This window comes from Phacochoerus africanus, chromosome 5, assembly GCF_016906955.1.
Source record: "Phacochoerus africanus isolate WHEZ1 chromosome 5, ROS_Pafr_v1, whole genome shotgun sequence".
NCBI lineage: Eukaryota > Metazoa > Chordata > Mammalia > Artiodactyla > Suidae > Phacochoerus > Phacochoerus africanus.
Window position 1 is genome coordinate 5,934,520 of NC_062548.1, and position 20,302 is coordinate 5,954,821.

The window sequence follows — 20,302 nt, forward strand, 5'->3', positions numbered from 1 at the left end:
TGGCATATAGAACTTCCCAGGCTAGGGGTCCAATTGGGGCTGTAGCTGCCGGGCTCCGCCACAGCCACAGCCACGCCACGTCTGAGCTGCGTCTGCGACCTACACAACAGCTCATGGGAACACCAGATCCTTAACCCACTGAGCAAGGCCAGGGATCAAACCCGAATCCTCATGGATACTAGTAGGAGCCATGATGGGAACTCCCAAGATCGCATTTTCAATCTTCCCATCGCATCTCAGTGGTTAACAGACCTGACTAGGAACCATGAGGCTGCACATTCAATCCCTGGCCTCACCCAGTGGGTTAACAATCTGGCGTTGCCGTGAGCTGTGGTGTAGGTCTCAGGCGCAGCTTGGGTCCCGTGTTGCTGTGGGTGTGGTGTAGGCCGGCGGCTACAGCTCCAATTGGACCCCTAGCCTGGGAACCTCCATATCTTGCGGGTGCGGCCCTAAAAAGAAAAAAAAAAAAAAATCCAGAAGAAGAATTGCTAGGTTGTATAGTAGTTTTATTTTTAATTTTTTGAGGACACGCCATAACATTTTCCATGGCAGCTGAACCATTTTACATTCCCACCACCAACATGTAATGGTTTCAATTTCTCCACATCCTTGCCAACACTTGTTATTTTTTTATTTTTATTTTTTTTTGCTTTATATGGAAGTTCCCAGGCGAGGGGTTGAATTGGAGCTATAGTTGGTGGCCTACACCACAGCCACAGGAATGTAGGGTCTGAGCCACCTCTGCAATCTACACCACAGCTCACAAAAATGCCAGACCCCCAACGAACCCACTGAGTGAGGTCAGGGATCAAACCCGCATCCTCATGGATACTAGATGGATTTGCTTTCACTGCACCACAGTGGGAACTCCTGTTTTTTTATTTTGTTTTTTTTTGTGTGTGTGTGTGTGTTTTTAGGGCCGCATTGTGGCACACTCAAGTACCCAGGCTAGGGGTTGAATCGGAGTTATAGCTTCGGGCCTATACCACAGCCACAGCAATGCCAGATCTGAGCCACATTTCAACCCACACCACAGCTCATGGCAACGCCAGATCCCTAACCCACTGAGCAGGGCCAAGGATCAAAGCCTCAACCTCATGGTTCCTAGTCGGGTTCATTTCCACTGTGTCACGACAGGAGCTCCTCTTTTTTTTTTTTTGATGGTGGCCACTCTAACAGATGTGAAGTGGTAATATTTCATTGTGGTTCTGACTTGCATTTTCCTGACGATTAGTTATATTGAGCACCTATTTATATACCTGTTGGCCATTTGTATGTCTTCTTCACAGAAATGTCCATCCAAGTCCTTTGCCCATTTTAAAATTGGGCTCTTGTTGTTATTTGCTTGTTATTGAGTTGTAGAAATTCCTTAATTAATATTAATAACAAATATTAATGCTTTAACAGGTAATAATTTGCAAAAATACCTTCTCCCATTTCGAAGGTTGCTTTTTCACTTTGTTGATTCCTTCCTTTGCTGCCCAGAAACCCTTTAGTTTGATGCAGTCCTATGTGTCTATTTTGGTTTTTTTGATCTCTGCTTTTTAGAGTCATATCCAGGAAATCACTGACAAGACCAATGCTAAGAACCTTTCCCCCATGCCTTATTTTAGCAGTTCCATGAGTTTTAGGTCATTTGCACCTTTGATCTGTTTTGAGTTGATTTTTGCATATGGTATAACATAAGGCCAATTTCATTTTTTGGCATGTGGTTATCCAGTTTCCCAGCAACACTTGTTGAAGAGTCTCTCCTCTTGTGTGGTCCTGGCACCCTTGACTGTATATGCAGGGGTTTAATTCTGGGCTCTCTCTTCTCCTGTTGCTCAGGCTGTTTTGGTCATGCGGCTTTCTAATATGTTTTGAAGTGAGGATTTCTGAGGCCTGAAGCTTTGTTCTTCTTTCTCAAGATTGTTTTGGCTACGTAGCGTCCCTTGTGGTTCCAAATGAATTTTAGGATTGTTTTTTCTGTTTCTGTAAAAAAATGCCATTGGATTTTCATAGGGATTGTATCAATCTAGAGATGGCTTTGGATAATAAGATTTTTTTTTTTTTAAATGGCCTGTGGCATATGGAAGTTCCCAAGCCAGGAGCTGAATTGGAGCTGCAGTCTGTGCCACAGTCATTGCAACACAGGACCCAAGTGGCATCTGTGACCTATGCCACCGAGTGCACCAACACTGAATCCCTAACCCACTTAGTGAGGCCAAGGATCAAACCCACATCCTCACAGACACAAGGCTGAGCCACAACGGGAACTCCATTTTGATAACCAATCCATACACAGGGATATCTTCCCTCTGATTTGTCTTTAATTCCCTTCAGCAATGTTTTTTGTTTTTTAGTGCACAAGCCTTTCATCTACCTGGTTAAGTTTTCCCTAAGTACTTTATTACTTTTGATGCTATTATAGACGGGACTGTTTTCTTCATTTCCATTTTGGATTATCTGTTGTTAATATATAGAAACTCAACTGACTTTTGTATGTTTATTTTGTATCCTGCAATCTTGATGGGTCTGTTACTTCTAATAGTTTTTGGTGTGGGATCTTTATGGTTTTCTACATAGAAGATCATGTCATCTGTGGGCAGAGATAATATTACTTTCTGATTTGGAGGCCTTTTGTTTCTTTTTCTTGCTTATTGTTCTAGATAGGATTTCCACCACTATGCTGAATAGAAGTGGCAGAAGTGATCCTTGCCTTTTTTCTGATCTTAGTGGGGAAGTTTTCGTTTTTCATCACTTAGCACGTTAACCGTAGGCTTTCATACACAGCCTTAATTGTGCTGAGGTAACTTCCTTCAATTCCTAGATTGTTGAGTGTTTTTATTATGAAAGGGTGTTGAATTTTGTCAATGGGTTTTCTGTATCTATCAGATGCCAGGATCTTTGTCTTTCTGTTAATGTATCCACTTCACATTCACCGTTCCATGTTGAACCACCTTTCATCCCAGGGATAAATCCTACTTGGTCATGGTGTACAAGCCCTTTAATGTGCTGCTGAGTTTGGTTTCCTAATATTCTGTTGAGGAGCTTTACATCTACATTTGTCTGGGATGTTGAAACAATCTATTTTAAGCTGATAACAACTTTGATCCATACAGAAACTCTACTCTCTTGACTCCCTCCCATTTTATGTTGCTGATGTCACAAATTACACCTGTAATTTGTATACTGTGTATCCATAACTATATATATATATATATATAAATTTTTTTTTTTTGGCTTTTTAGGGTAGCACCCGAGGCATAAGGAGGTTCCCAGGCTAGGGGCTGAATCAGAGCTACAGCTGTCAGCCTACGCCATAGTCACAGCAATGCGGGATCCGAGCTGCATTTAAGACCTACACCACAGCTCATGCAAACACCGGATCCTTAACCTACTGAGCGAGGCCAGGGATCAAACCCATGTCCTCATGGATACTAGTCGGGTTTGTTAACTGCTGAGCCATAATGGGAACTCCATAGAACTATATTTTAACGCAGTTATTTTTTATACTCTTGTCTCTTTAAGTTCTATACCAGCACTAAAACTGGTTATAGACACACAGTTTTCCATCTTTCTACATATCTACTTTCACTAGCTTTATACTTTTATGTGCTTTTTGTTTCTGTCCAGCATCTTTCTTTTTTAGGGTTGCACTCGGGGCATATGGAGGTTCCCAGGCTAGGGGTCGAATCAGTACTGCAGCTACTGGCCTACACCACAGCCACAGCAACACTGGATCTGAGCCAGATCTGTGGCCTATGCTGTAGCTTGCGGCAATGCTGGATCCTTAACCCACTGAGTGAGGCCAGGGATTGAACCTGCATCCTCGTGGATACTGGTCGGGTTTTAAACTGAGCCACACAGTGGGCACTCCCAGCATCTTTTCTTTTCAACTCAAATGACTTTGTTGTTATTTTCTTGTAAGACAAACCAAGTGGTGATGAACTCCCTAAGCTTTTGTTTATCTGGGAATGTCTTAATTCTTTCCTCACTTGGCTATGCCAGCGACAGCATTCTCAGATTGGCAGGTTCCCCCCCCCGCCGCCTTAGTATTTAAAAAAATTTTTTTGGCCATGCCTGTGGCATGTGGAAGTTTTAAGGCCAGGGATCAAATCTGTGCCAGAGCTGCAACACGAGCCACTGCAGTGACAATGCTGGAGCCTTAACCCAATGTGCCACAAGGGAACTCCTGAGTATTTTTTGTTCCTTTGGTTGGACCCTATTTCTTCTTGTACCTTTTTACTTTGTTGGGATTGACACATCTGAAAAAATAGTCACTTCTCCCACTCTTTATAGACTGGCTTTGTACAGAGAAAGATTTTGACCAATCAGTTGGGCTACAGATCATGGGGGCCTCTTAAACCTTTTCTGTGGATGGACCTTCTCTGGATGTAAGTGTGAAATTTCCAATTTAGAGAGGTTTTACAGGTTTCTTTTTTCAGGCGTTTGTAATCTCTTGCTCCCTCTGGTGTCTATCCACAGTACTGCACATTCTCTGCAGCTGCTCTTTTTTGTTCTCAGTAGTCATCAGGCACCTGAGACTTGGGTCTCATCAGTGCTCTGGGCTGGGCAAGAAACTAGTTGCTTGGAGAGCTTCCTCTGCACCCCCCACCCCACCAAAAAGCTAGAACACTGGGTTTACATCCCACTCCTTCCTTCCCCTTGAGAGAAAAGCCACAGAGCTGTTTCGGCCTCATCTGCTACTTCAGGTCCTGAGGAGCAGCGCAAGCCAATCAGCTCTCTTCAGTTCTCAGAGGCCTCCAAGCATCTGGAGTATGCAGAGGCCTGTCAGAGCTCTGAGTCAAGTGAGGCAGAAACCAGTTCTGTGGGCAGTACCCCAAGAAGCCAGAACAACGGACCCATGCTCCATCTCTTTCCCTCTCCAAGCAGAAGCTGGGAATTGGAGGTTTTCACTTGCTCTTTCTATACTAACCACGGAAAGGGGCAATGCTGAGTGAGTGCATGCTGGCTCACCAAAGCCAGCTGCTTTTTGTTCTTGGCAATTCAAAACCTGGTGCCCTGTCCTGTAGGTTCTTAGATTCAGGAAGGACATAAGCCAGGCCCTTGGGGAGCCCTCTGAGAAGTCTCAATGTTAGATGTATGCTCCATGCTGCTCTTTCCCTCTGCAGGGAGAGGCGAGGAGTTAGGAGTTTCCTCCCAAGTGTGCTAAACGTGCTGGGGGATGGGCCCTGGGGAGTGAGTTCCATGAATTTTCCTACAGGCCTCCATGCAGCTGGTTTTGCACTGCCTGGAGTGCAGGAGCATCATAACTGATTTCTAGATTTCTCACAAAGGGAACTGGGCTATGTGCTGCTGCATCATCACTGTTTCTGTGGGGGAAGGAGGGTTTGGAATTACCTGGTCCACTACCTTGCAGACATCACCCCTAGGTATACATTTTACCACTTCTTCTGCAAGTGATCTCTCACCATACTAACACTTCATTGGCCAAAAGAAGCTACATGGCCTCCGCCATGTTTACCAGGGCATGTATATTCCTCTGGGAGGCTTTTACTAATACACCAGTTTGGATGTTCTCAAAATACTCCTGGGACATTATTTCAGACTCATATGTACTCTTACACAGTTCTGTAACTGTCTGTAGGCTTTCAGGTCATAAATGAGCACTTTTATTGGCAGAGTCTAATTGGGAATCACACCAGGAGATGGCATTCCCAGCTCCAACCTGGCAACCTATGCAGACTCCAGAGGAGATGCCGGTGACACCCATCTCTCACCGCGATGATTCAAGAGCTTTTCACGCCCCCATCCCCCGCCTCCAAAGGGGCTGAAAGCATGCACGCACGGCCCCGGCCCCTCCCGGCTCATGAGCCTTTCTCTCCACATTCCCAGCATCAGTCAGTGTCCACAGTGCTACTGCTCCTTGGATCTAGAACATTCCACACTTCACTGTCACTTTACTCCTACCCCTTCTTTCCCTTGGCTATGGCCTCCTTGCTCTCTGCATCTCAGTTCAGGCACCACCGTCTCAGGCTTTCCAGCGCTGGACACACTGGAAGCACACAGGACAGTCAGTTACCCTGCCTGCTCAGCTCCAAGACGCCAGAGACTACGGGAACAACTGTTACAGCCACAGCCTCGGGTGGAGACAGATTACTAAGAGGATACATCAACTGTAAGACAATATCCACATTTTACACAGAAATGTTAACGTTGCAAACAAAATGAGTAAAGTTTTAGTCTATCAGTGCATTTTCTTCTTTTCCTCAGTATCTATTTTCACTTTTTCACTCCTCCAAAAGTGGAGATATAATATCCAACTCTGATAATTCTACTTTAGAAAAATGACTTGAAACATACTTGTCTAGGTGGATGTCAATATTATATTCCTTAAAAACTCTTAAGTAGCTTATAAGTGGCTGGTCATTTGTAAGACATTAAGACATTCTTAGTTCAGAGAGTAGGAGTCTAGCTACAAGACGAAAGGTTTTCGGCAGCAAGCTCAGACAGCTTGCTCTCATCTGACACAATCGCTCCTTATGAGAAAGGCAGTGTGGATCATCTACCAGACGTGACAACGATGCCATCATGATGGCCAGTTTGTTAATCAAAGCAGTAGCGTGTGAACTTTGAAAATGGCAGGAAGCGTGCGCGCGCTCAGGCGCATACACAGAAAGCACGTGTTTGAGCACAGGGGGGGTGGTGCGAAGAGCAAGTGAGGAAAATGCTGGCAGGTGGAAGAAACAAAAGCCTGCACGTTCTACACTACAGTATCTGCCCTAAGGGAAGAGAGCGTAAAACATGGATCTGGAGCTCGGTGACTGCAGTTCTGGAACTGGCCCCCATTCAGTGCCCACCTGCATTTGTGTGCCTGGAAAAGAGAGCCCTCAAATCCTTCTCAGGGGTCGGCATGCAGATAGGTAGCCCATTATACCAGAATTCAAATAAAATCTAGAAAAAAATCTGCCTCCCTACCTTTCGGCAGCGAGGATTGGGACAACTGAACCTCTTCACATCGCTGTCCAAGAGAGCAGGAAAGCTGCAGGACGGGCACCTACGGCCGAAACAGCAAGAGGACTATTACTCAGAACGTTAAAACCTGATTTGGCTCCAGGTGACTGTTCCTGTTAGGACGGCGTTTTTAGCTGGACAACCACATCTCCTTTCACTCTTTACTTTTCATTAAAACATGAGCTGAAGCTCTCCTTTGTGCTGGCTCTCACCAGGAAACGCAGGTGCCATTCCAGGTCCTGACTCAGTGCAAACCACTCGATAAACATTCCTTTCTGAGAACTCCTTACACATGTCACCTTTCCTCTAACCCAATACACACAGACTATACCTATAAGCCAGATGTCAATACAAGTTTCAACTGCAGATTTTTCCATGAATACAACTGTTCTTTTATTTCAAAGCAAGACATGCCAGAAAACCTGAAGACAGGGCTCTGTTATAGAATTCTCATCATCAACTGAAGCAGCCAGGAAGAGCTTCCTAATGGGGAGTTGACAGATGACACCCCGTGACCCCGAGAACTCACCTGACAAGCTCATCGGCATAGGCTGCAGCAACTTCCTCCTCCGCTTTTCGCTCATAGTATTTATACAGGATGGTCTGGGGAAGCACCTTCTCCAGTTCACTGGCTGGGAATGAACATGTGCAGCTGCCTTCCATGCAGCTGAGCTCTGACTAGAATGATGAGGTCAGGAGGCAAAGGGAAAAAACAAATTAACAAAGTTTCTGAAATACAAAAACCCCCAAGAGGTTAAATAATGCATCTTTCACTGGAAAGCTGCCACCAGATACACCAGATTCTTAACCCAGTGTACCACAGTGCTAACTCTTGGTTAGTATATTTTAATAATATTTTTAATTAAAATATATACTTTTTTAATTTTTATTTTTTGCCTTTTTTTTTTTAGGGCCGCACCCATGGCATATGGAGGTTCCCAGGCTAGGGGTGCAATTGGAGCTGTTGCCGCTGGCCTACGCCACAGCAACGCCAGATCTGAGCTGCGTCTGCGACCTACACCACAGCTCATGGCAACACCGGGTCCTTAACCCACTGAGCAAGGCCAGGGACTGAACCTGTAACCTCATGGTTCTTAGTCGGATTTGTTTCTGCTGCACCATGATGGGAACTCCAAAAATATATACTTTAAAAAAAAGACATAATGCTATTATATACTTAAAAGACTACAGTATAGTATAGACATAACTTCTACATGCAATGGAAAACCAAAAATTTGTAGGACTCATTTTGTGAGACCCTTAACCCGCCATAGCAGGAACTCCTGAAAAGCAATCTTTGCTTTTATTTATTTTTTCACTGAAGTACACTCTATCTATAATGTTGTGTTAATTTCTACTGTACAGCAAAGTGATTCAGTTATACACATATATACATTTTTAATATCCTTTTCTATTATGGTTTATCTCAGGGTACTGAATATAGTTCCTTGTGCTATAAAGTAGGACCATGTTTTTAATGTGTTGTTGTTGTTAATTTTGGTTTCTAAGTGTTCACTAAGACAAAATAAAACTCCTTTCCGATGTTGGTATCAAGAGAAACTGACTTTGGACAGAGAAAGAGAATCTTGTATAAAATATTACTCATTTTAATAAAACTATACAATCTTTTTTTTTTTTTTTTTTGGTTAGGCCTGTATCCATGGCATACAGAATTTCCCAGGCTAGGGGTCGAATTGGAGCTGCAGCCGCTGGCCACAGCTACAGCCACATGGTATCTGAGCAGCATCTGCAACCTATACCATAATTCACAGCAACAATGAATCTCTGACCAGAGAGGCCAGGGACTGAACTGGTATCTCATGGATACTAGTTAGGTTCGTTTCCACTGTGCCACAACGGAACTCCCTGTACAATCTTTTTTTGTTGTTGCTTTTTAGGGCCACACCTGCAGGTTCCCAGGCTAGGGATCAAATCAGAGATCTACCTGCCAGCCACAGCCACAGCCACGTAGGATGCGAGCCATGTCTGCGACCTACACCACAGCTCACGGCAACGCCGGATCCTTAACCCACTGAGCAAGGCCAGGGAGCGAATTGGAAATCTCATGGTTCCCAGTCGGATTCGTTTCTGCTGCACCACAGCGAGAATTCTCATATATGATCTTATACAAATTTTGTTAAAAAATACTAATCTGCACCCTCGTATATTAAAATAGGCTGCAAGGTTTTCTCTCTGTATTTATCCTTTAACTGCAAACAGGAAGATTAGTGAAGAAGCAGGTGCTCCTGTGAGCATGAGGGCGTGGAAGAATCAGACCATTTTCTGAAAAGAAATGTGCTCTGCTTAGAAGACAATCACACAAAATCAGGGACTGCCTAGGAACCACACCCACACTGGCATGTCTTAGCAGAGTTCCACCTCACCTCAGAAAAGGCGCTTCAGTGGGGCATGTACACTTGACTACAACTGCGGTCTCCTCAGATTCTGATGCTCCCTATATACGGACACACTGCACAGGTCTTACCTTTCCAGACCCAAAGACCGCCTCTTGGGCGTAGCGGATGAGGCACTCCTTGCAGAACAAGTGGGCGTCGGCGCACTGCGTCAGCTCCTCGAACGGGAACTCCCCGTAGCAGCAGCGGCACTCGATCAGCTGGCCGTCCTGCGGGCCGGCGGCAACACACGTCAAACGCCCACACTCAAGCCGAGGAGGAGGAGGCCGCCATGACTCATACACCCTATGCCTGAACACGTTCTCAGGTGGAAAGTAATCCCCAGAAGCCACAAAACAATGATGAGCTGTTTTTTGGAAGGGCTTTTTTTTTTTTTTTTTTTTTAAAGACCGCATCCGTGGCATATGGAGGTTCCCAGGCTAGGGGTCGAATCAGAGCTGTAGCTGCTGGCCTACAGCACAGCTACCGCCACTCGGGATCCAAGCTGCTGCCTGCGCCCTACACCACAGCTCACGGCAACACCAGATCCTTAAACCACTGAGTGAGCCCAGGGACCGAACCCACATCCTCATGGATACTACCTGGGTTCGTAACTGCTGAACCATGATGGGAACTCCAATGATGAGCTGTTTTGTGCTGCGTAAATCTGGCCTAAGACGCTGGCACAAATATTAATACACAGCTAAAGCTAAAGACAGATTTTCATAGGTTTGGGGGCATTCTTTGGCAACATCCTTTAGATAAAGTTTTTATCAGATGCTAACATGATCTTAAGAATCAGGGACAAGTGGCATGAGGGGTGTTACCTAAAAAGTTTCAAAAGTTGGATTTTGCTCTTCTTAAGACAAGCGTGTGAAGGGGGGATGTCCCAGCCCAAGCTTTATCTTAGGAAACTACTCAAGTTATATACAGCAGCGATCTCAAGTGAGTCACTGGGAAACTTACTCTATTACTGGCATTGAGTGAGCCAGTCACTAGTCCATTTCTACCATGTCAGAAAAGGCAACTATGTGAGGATGGCAGACATAGAAAATCCGTCTGGTCCTGAGGACAGACACATCGATTCCTTCTAACTCTATAGGAGACACGTGAATTCCAAATTCCGCTCTAAGACACTATCCAATGGACTCCAGGCAGTATTTTTTAAGAGGAACAATGCTAACAATGTTATAGTCCCTTTAATGTGATCCAGTTTGGTATTAAGAATGACTATAATGGTTAACGAATCTGACTGTAACTTGGTAGAACCGCAAACTCAGCAGATTAACAAAAGGGAACCAATTTGCCATCAAAATACCCAGGAAATGGGATTAGAGAAAAACAGCCAATGAAAATACCCAGAATAAACGAATGAGGTGAGATTTCAAACTACCTTTTGATACTGTTCTTCATTCATCTGCAGGGCAAGCAGAAAGTCTTCATGCTGAGGAATAAAACAACCACACATGCAGGTGTAACGTTAGTAAAGATGTCACAGACCACTTAGCATTTATTCCCATACACATAAAAGAACTCTATTATTAACAGTCAAGTTACCTGAGAGTAAAATTCACACGTATCAGAATGCTAACCATAAAAAAGAAAACCACACAAGTACTAGAAGATATGCGGAAAATGTTCTTAAATCTGACTGAAATATAGGAAGAACTAGAGACTGACATGAAACACTTATGAAGAGTACAGAACATCATAAGCAAACAAAAAACTACATAGGTAACAACCAAGTTTGACAACATACTTCAGTGGTGAGGTTAGGGGGGAAACAGGCACTCTTAAATATATTCCTGGGGACAAAGCAAAATAGTACCACCACTATGGGGGGGAGCTGGCTCTATGTAACAGTTACAGAAGTATTTACACTCTAATTCATCAATTCCACTTCTAGGAATCTATCTCAAATTTACCCAACGTAGAACATATGAAATGATGAAGGCACAAAGTTCATTACCATGGTGCTATTTATAACAGCAAAAAATGGGAAACAATCCCAAACAGCCACCAACAGAGGAGTAACTCAATCAACTCTGCAGGCAATGGCACACTAGGCAGTTTTTCAAAGGAAAGAGAAAATTCTCTACAGATTCTGTGCAGTCACTGCCAGGATGCACTGTTAAGTGAAAAAGTCAAGATCAGAACAATGTATACCTTTTAAGTAAGAAAGAGAGGTAAATAAAAAACGTGTGTGTGTGTGTGTGTGTATCCATATATATGTTTTTACATTACATAAGGAAAGATAAACCAAAAACTTTTATTTTTTTTGGCTGCGCCTGCAGCACATGAAAATTCCCAGGCCAGAGATCAAACCTGTGCTGCACCACAGCTGTAGCAATGCCAATTCTCAACCTGCTGCACCACATAGGAACCTCCTAGACTGTATTTAGTAACCTTACTATTGGTAATAATTTTGGAGTGTTATTTTTGGAACTAATAAATATATAATATAGGATAAAGGAAATAAGCCATTATGGTAATGTTATTAAAAACCAAGATTTTGGAGTTCCCGTCGTGGCGCAGTGGTTAATGAATCCGACTAGGAACCACGAGGTTGCGGGTTCGGTCCCTGCCCTTGCTCAGTGGGTTAACGATCTGGCGTTGCCGTGAGCTGTGGTATAGGTTGCAGACGCGGCTCGGATCCCGCGTTGCTGTGGCTCTGGCGTAGGCCAGTGGCTACAGCTCCGATTCGACCCCTAGCCTGGGAATCTCCATATGCCGTGGGAGCAGCCCAAAGAAATAGCAAAAAGACAAAAAAACAAAAAACAAAAAACAAAAAAACCCCCAAGATTTTTAGCATAAGAGAAAAGAAATACAAACATAAGAAGTAAAAACCCAGGAGTTCCTGTAGTGGCTCAGTGGTTAACGAATCTGACAAGGAACCATGAGGTTGCAGGTTTGATCCCTGGCCTTGCTCAGTGGATTACGGTTCTGGACGTGAGCTGTGGTGTAGGTTGCAGACTCGGCTCGGATCCTGTGTTGCTGTGGCTCTGGCGTAAGCCAGGCGGCTACAGCTCTGATTTGACCCCTAGCCTGGGAACCGCCATATGCTGCAGCAGTGGCTCAAGAAATGGCAAAAAAAAAAAAAAAAAAAAAAAAAGAAGTAAAAAACCTGTAACCAAAACTGAAATAAAAACCTCAGTATGGGCGTTCCCACTGTAGTACAGTGGGTCAAGAATCTGACTGCATGAATTCCCATTTGGTTTAGCGGGTTAAGAATCCAACCAGTATCCATGAGGGTGTGGGTTTGATCCCTGGCCTCACTGGGTGGGTTAAAGGATCCAGTGTTGCCTTGAGCTGCACTGTAGGTCATAGATGTGGTCTGGGTCTGGTGCTGCTGTCGGGCAGCTGCAGCTCTGATTCGACCTAGGGGAACCTGTGTATGCCGTGGGTGTGGCCCTAGAAAGACCGGAAAAAAATAAAAGGTCGCTGCAGAGGCATGGGCTTGACCTCTGGCCTGGTGCAGTGGGTTAAAGGATCTGGTGCTGCTGCAGCTGCAGCATAGGTAGCTGCTGTGACTCAGATTCAATCCCTGGCCCGGGAACTTTCTTATGCCATGGGTGTGGCCATTAAAAAAAAAAATCTCAGTATAATTGCCACAGAAAATAAGGCACCTTGGAGAAGTTGGTGATTCCAAGACTAGGTTAGGAAGAGCAGAAGTTGAACATGGATCACCAGGTGTGCCAGAAAGCAAGGATGCTATCAAAGACAACTGGGGCAGGGACAGAGGAACTAACCTGAAGGCGACATCACTGGCCAAAGATGGGGTGATCTGGACACCAAAGAGATGACCACAACCATCTTGCCAACACTTCTGATGCCAATGGTGGTGATTAATGGCAAACACGCAGTTTTGATACTACCCTGTGAAAAATGCCAACATCTGGAAGGGCTACATAACCCAGTGATTAAGTGTTGATGAAAAGTCATGCATGGGTGAAAGATTCATTCAAAATGCAAGCTACACTAACAGATACCATCACAGGTAACTCCGACAGATGGATCAAGATGACACATCCTCCAAAATTCTAACTCCATCTGGGATCTAGAATTTTATCATTGGCCATAAGTAATGACTTCATTCATTTTTGAGAAAATTTCTGCCAAATATTTAAATTTGAATAATCATAGTTTTTGTCAGTCATTTTTTTTTTTTTTTAGTACAAATAGGCATTCTGTGGGAGAAAAAAGTGCCTAATTCAGAAGCTTGCAAGTCAATGTCCCACATGTTTCTGCATGAGGAAACTATCGTAGTTAGTATGAAAGGGCTCTGTGCATAAGTAGGCCCTCTGTATATGTGGGTTCTGCATCCATGGATTCAACCAACCTCGAATCAAAAATATGCAGGGGAAAAATATTCCACAAAGTTCCAAAAGAAAAACTTGAATTTACAGTGTGCTGGCAACTAATTACATAGTATTTTACATAAGTACTCTGGACATAATTTAAAGTGTACAAGAGGAGGAGTTCCCATCGTGGCGCAGAGGTTAATGAATCCAACTAGGAACCATAAGGTTTCGGGTTCAGTCCCTGGCCTTGCTCAGTGGGTTAAGGATCTGGCATTGCCGTGAGCTGTGGTGAAGGTTGCTGTGGCTCTGGCGTAGGCCGGCAGCTACAGCTCCGATTCGACCCCAAGCCTGGGAACCTCCATATGCCGCGGAGCAGCCCTAGAAAAGGCAAAAAGACAAAAATAAATAAATAAATAAAAGTATACAAGAGGATGTATGTGTATTCATTCCTTCATTCATTTATTTTTGGCCATGTCTGTGGCATGCAGAAGTTCCCAGGCTGGGGATTGAACCTGTGCCATAGCAGTGACAATGTGAGATCCTTAATCTACTGAACGACCAGAGAACTCCCACATCTCTCATTTTAAGGCAAAAGCTAGAAATGACTGAAGTTTAGTGAGGAAGATATGTCAAAAGCTAGGCCTCTTGCATCAAAAAGCCAAGTTGTGGATGCAAAGGAAAAATTCTTGAAGAAAATTAAAAGTTTTACTCTAGAAAACACACAAACGATAAAGTGCAACAGCTCTACTGCTAATATGGAGAAAGTTTTAGTGGTCTGGACAGAAGATCAAACCACCACAGCATTCATTTCCTTCAGCCGAAGCCTAACCCAAGGCAAGGTCTTAACTCTCTTCAATTCTATGAAGGATGAGAACAGTGAGAAGATACAAAAGCGTGAGGCTAGCAGAGGTTGGTTCATGAGGTTAAAGAACAAGAAGTCATTTCCAAATCATAATAGTGGGTGGCAAAGCAGAAGTACTGATGTAGAAGCTGTAGCAAGTAATCCAGAGACCTAGCTAAGATAATTAATGAAGATGAATTAATTAAGGCTACATGAAACAACAGATTTTCAAATGTAGACAAAACCGCCTTATACTGAAAGAAGATGCCATCTAGGACTTTCACAGCTAGATAGGAGAAGTCAATGCTTGGTTTCAAGGATTCAAAGGACTGGCTGACTCTCTTGTTAGGGGTTAATGCACCTGATGACTTGAAGATGAGGCCAGGGTGCCTTTGCTATTCCCCAAATCCCAGGGCCCTTAAAAAGAGTGCTAAATCTACTTTGCCTGTGTTCTATAAATGAGACAACAAAGCCTGGATGACAGCATATCTGTTTATAACATACATGGTGAATATTTTAAGCTCGTTGTTGAGAATTACTGCTCAGAAAAAGATTCCTTTCAAAATATTACTGATCATTGAAAAGCTTCTGGTCACCCAAGAGCTCTAATGGAGATGAATGAGATTAATGTTTTCATACCCGTTAATATAAAATCCATTCTGCAGCCCATGGATCAAAGAGTAACTTTTGACTTTGAAGTCTTATTTAAGAAATACATTTTGGGACTTCCCGTTGTGGTGCAGCAGAAACAAATCCAACTGGTATCCATGAGGATGTGGGTTTGATCCCCGGCCTCAATGAGTGGGTCGGGGATCCGGGGTTGCCATGAGCTGTGGTATAGGTTGCAGAAGCAGCTTGGACCCCGAGTTGCTATGGCTGTGGTGTAGCCCAGCAGCCATAGCTCCGATGTGATCCCTAGCCTGGGAACCTCCATATGCTTCAGGTGTGGCCCTAAAAATTAAAACAAACAAAAAAACCCCACAAAAACCCAAAACCAAAAACACAAACATTTTGTAAGGATTTTATCTTGCATAGTGATTCCCCCAATGGATCTGGGCAAAGTCAACTAAAAACTTCTGGAAAGGATTCACCGTTCTGGATGCAATGAGAACATTCCTAATTCATGGGATGAGGTCAAAATACCAACATAACAGGAATTTGGAAGAAGCTGATCCTAACATTCAGGGATGACTTTTCAGTGGAGAAAGTAATTTCAGATGTGGTAGAAACACCAAGAGACCTAGAATTAAGACCGAATTGGTGCAATCTCATGGATAAGGAACTGTTTCTTTTTAAAAAGTATTTATCTATTTATTTTTATTAGAGTATAGGTGATTTATAACATTGTGCCAATTTCTGCTGTACAGGAAGAGTTGCTTCTTATAAATGAGCAAAGAAAGCCGTTTCCTGATATGGAATCTCCTGGTGAAGATACTAGCAAAAGTGTTGAAATGACAAAAAAGGATTTAGAAAATCACATAAACTTAGTTCATAAGGCAGCAGCAGGATTTGAGTGGACAGACTCCAATTCTGAAAGAAGTTCTACTGTGAGTAAAATCAAACAGCATTGCATGCTACAGAGAAATCATTCATGCAAGGAAGAAAATCAAGGAATTTGGCAAACTTCATTGTTGTCACGTTTTAAGAAACTGGGACAGCCAACCCAAGCTTCAGCAAGCACCACTTTGAAGAGTCAGCAGCTACCAACAGAGGCAAGACCCTCCAGCAGCAAAAAGATTATGACTTGCTAAAAGCTCAGATGATGGCTAGCATTTTTTAGCAATAAAGAACTTTTTATTTAAGGCACAGACCTTGTTTCTTTAGACATAATGTTATTATTGCACACCTACTAGACTACAATATAGTGTAAAAAATAACTTTTATATGCACCGAGAAACCAAAAAATTCATATGAAAGCTTTATTGTGGTGGTCTGGACACAAACCCACAATATCTCCTAGGTCTGCCTGCATTAAGAAACACACGCGTGTGCATGCAGCTCCAATTAAAATGCTCTATCATAAATATGATCTAGAAAAATATGAACTTCGGTCAATATCATTATAAAACCTAGTTTTGTTTTCTTTTAAAGGTTTATCATTTACTCAAATTAATCACTCAAAAGAAAAGGCAGGAGTTCCCCTTGTGGCTCAAGTGGTTAACGAATCCAACTAGTATCCCCGGCCTTGCTCAGTGGGTTAAGGATCCGGCGTTGCCTTGAGCTGTGGTATAGGTTGCAGACACAACTTGGATCCCATGTTGCTGTGGCATAGGCCAGTGGGTACAGCTCAGATTTGACCCCTAGCCTGGGAACCTCTATATGCCACAAGTGTGGCCCTAAAAAGACAAAAGACAAAAGACAAAAAAAAAAAAAGGCAAATCTTAAAAGACAGCTTTATACTAAGCCCTGACAGCAAATCAGAATCCTCGAAACAAATTCCAAGCACATCTTCCCACCTCTGCCATCTCTTTGATTTTCTGCTCATAGAACTCCTGCTCTTGCTGCACAGCTGGAAGGAGGGCACGCCGGTCATAGAACCTACAATGTCGTCGCTTGTTTTCCAGAAAGAACATCCTCTTTTCTATTTTTATGTCACCTAGAAGATACACGACAATGCGAAATCATGCAGACAACTGTTTTGCTAGGAATCCAGGTCAGCCACCCCGGTCTTCTGTGGCCCAGTCCCCCGAACCTATTTCTTCCAGGACGTTTCGTAACTTGGCCATAACTTGTTCTCTTTGGGAAAACTGTGCTCCTTACCGTTCCCTAACATTCCATGAACTTCCTCCCCTCCACCCTCGCCTCGCTGTGCTCCGGGTGGAAGGTCTCTCCTTATCCTGTCAGTACCGCACTGTGTGAACACACTGCAATTTACTATCTATTTACTCCCGAGGACGGTGGCTCGGCAGTGTTATTATGACCACGGCTGCTGCATCTATGTCTGTGATTCAGCTGAGCATACATGAAGGAGAAGAGCTGCTGGATCAGCTCTAGCAAACGGGGCCAGTTTTCCAGCTGTCTGTTCTACAAAACTGTCTCTTCCATGCAGATTTTCTGTTTACTCACAAAGGCCTTTTTTTGGGTAATCTTTGTTATCAACATTTACTATACTTTGATAAATATTTTTTTCTTGTTCATTCTCATTAGTTTAAAAAAAATTAAAACACTTTATTTTTTGATTATTTAGAAAACCAGTTTTTGGTTCTCTATTCTGTTCCATCCACCTACGTGTCAATATTTCTGCCAAGACCACTATAGCTATGTAATAAATCTTGAAAACTGGAAGACTGCTATCTCCCATTTTACTCTTCTTTTTAAAATTGTTTTAGCTATTCTAGTACCCTGCCTTTCCACATAAAATTTGGGATATGGTGTTCCTTTTGTGGCTTAGCAGGTTAAGGATCAGACAATGTCTCTGTGAGGATGCTGGTTTGAGCCCCAGCATTGGTCAGTAGGTTAAGGATCTGGCATTGCCACAAGCTGTGGTGCAGGTTGAAGAAGTGGTTTGGATCCAGGGCTGCTCTGGCTGAGGTGTGGGCCTCAGCCTTGGCTCCAATTTGACTGCTGACCTGGGAACCTCCATAAGCCACAGCTGTGGCCATGTTTAAAAAAAAATTAGGATAATTTTATGATACTTTGCTTATATCTACAAAAAATCTTGCTGGGATTGACAGGAATTACATTAAGCATTGTACCAATATGGGGAGAATTTATATCTTCAATGTTGAGTCTTCCAACCCATGAACATAGGACATATCTCCATTTACTTTCATCTTCCTTGATTTCTTTTTTTACTGTTTTGCAGTTTTCATTACCTATATAAGTCCTGTACATGATTCGTTAGATTCATGCCTTAACTTTTTTTTCCAAGCGACTGTACCTGGCAATGTAGTTTAGATTTTGATTTCCATACGCTCACTGCTCCTATACAGACATACAACTGGTTTCTGTAGGTTGATCTTGTATCCTTCAACTTCACTAAACTCATTTACTAGTTCTAGGAGTTTTGGGGTAGATTTCATGGAGCTTTCTATGTAGAAAATCATGCCATCTGCTTTTTTAGAGACAGTTTTATTCTTTCTTTTCTGATCTGTACATCTTTCTTTCTTTACGGTGTTGGCGAGGATGCCCCATACTGTGCTCAACAGCAGTGAAGAGAGAACATCCTTCCCTGCCCCTGATCTCAGAGGAAGGGATTTACCATTAAGTATGATATTAACTAGGGGTTTTCTTGGAGATGTCATCAAGTTGAGGAAGCACCTCTCAATTCCTAATTTCCTGAGTTTTAATCATGAATGGATGTTAATATTCTTAAACGCCTTTTCTGATTTGACTGACAGTCCTGTGACTTTTCTTGTTTAGTCTGTTAATGTGGTGGACTATATACTAATGAGTTTTCAAACATCTAACTGATCTTACATTCCTAATTGGTCATCATGCACATTAAAGATTATATACTCTATATGTTAATATACATATTCATATAAATTCATATCCCTGCATGTATATAAATGTATTCTGCATATTAAAATGTAAAGTATATGTGTATATAAGTATTTTATACATTTACATAAAATATCCTTATGTTTTATATATACATATATACACACACATATACTTTTTTTGTGGCCACACCCATGACATGTGGAAATTTCCAGGCCAGGGATCAAACCTGAGTCACAGCAGTAACAATGCCAAATCCTTAATGGCTAGGCTACCAGGGAACGCCAATGTTATAAATTTAATTTTAAGTTCTACTTCCTAATTTTTGTTACAGATTTTTGCATCCATATTTATGATGATATCAATCTAGTCTTTTTTTTGGGAGGGGTGTACCGACTGCTTGGTTTTGTTACCAGATTAATTGCAGCTTCATAAATGAATTGGGTCTCTTATTCTTCTATTTTCTGGAAGATACTGTGTAGAACTGGTACCCATTCTTCTAAAAATGGAAGAATCTTCCAGTGAAACCTACTAGGGCTAGAGATTTCTTTTGTGGAAGATTTAAAATTATGAACTCAATTTCCTTAATAGCTATAGGGCTATCCAAATGACCCATTTTATATAGGTAGACTTATTGGTAGTTTTTTTTTTTTTTGAGGTATTGGCCATTTCCTCTAAATTGTCAAATTTACGTGTGTCAAGTTCACAGTATTTCTCTTTGGATATCTATCTGCAGGGTCTCTGTGATATCCCCTACAAAGAATAAGTCTTGATATTAGTAACCTGTGTCTTCTTTTCTCTTCGTCAGCCTTGTTAAAGGTGACATGTTGTCTTTTTACTGGTGTTCAGTCTACATCCAAATTCTAACCAGACTCTTCACTAGAGACTGTGTGGTGGTCAGCTTACAAAACCGTAAAAAAAAGACAGTGGAGACTGATCTCTCCTTTTCAGCTGAGTGATGTACAGCCCAAGAAGGAGTGTGTGGATGGAAGACGGCTGAAAAGGTGAAGAATGGGATTCCTGGGACAAATGAAGGATTCTTATCAACATGTGTTTATAAAATGCTTTCGAGAAAGACTACGTGTATCTATAAGTCATAAATATTAAAATACTAATGCAAATCAAGTGTATTTTCTATTTCTAATCTGTAGTGTCCTTAAAGATGATCTAAAAACAACTCAAGAATCAGAATCTAAAATTACAGGGTATACTTGAAAGAATGGGCTGAAACCAGTAAGATGACGTTAACAGGGATAAGTGTCAGAGGCATCAAAACTGAGAGGTGTGTGACTTAAAAGGCAAGGTAGGTAAAAAGACAAAGGTTTAATGTGAGCCAACACCAGGACACATTCTGATTTTAAAAGTTA

The 20,302-nt window shown here is 42.5% G+C and overlaps 1 protein-coding gene across 5 annotated transcripts in view; it reads right to left on the bottom strand.

Moving 5' to 3' along the window:
- RNF216 (ring finger protein 216) overlaps positions 1-20,302 on the bottom strand; it is a 168,316-nt gene that overhangs the window by 88,205 nt on the left and 59,809 nt on the right. For all 5 annotated transcript variants that reach the window (XM_047779472.1, XM_047779471.1, XM_047779474.1 and 2 more), the window contains 5 exons: positions 16,949-17,088; positions 10,744-10,794; positions 9,443-9,580; positions 7,487-7,635; positions 6,922-7,000 (listed from right to left, as the gene is read on the bottom strand). In XM_047779472.1, coding sequence (XP_047635428.1) covers positions 6,922-7,000; positions 7,487-7,635; positions 9,443-9,580; positions 10,744-10,794; positions 16,949-17,088 — 557 coding nt within the window. The remainder of the gene's footprint in view (positions 1-6,921; positions 7,001-7,486; positions 7,636-9,442; positions 9,581-10,743; positions 10,795-16,948; positions 17,089-20,302) is intronic.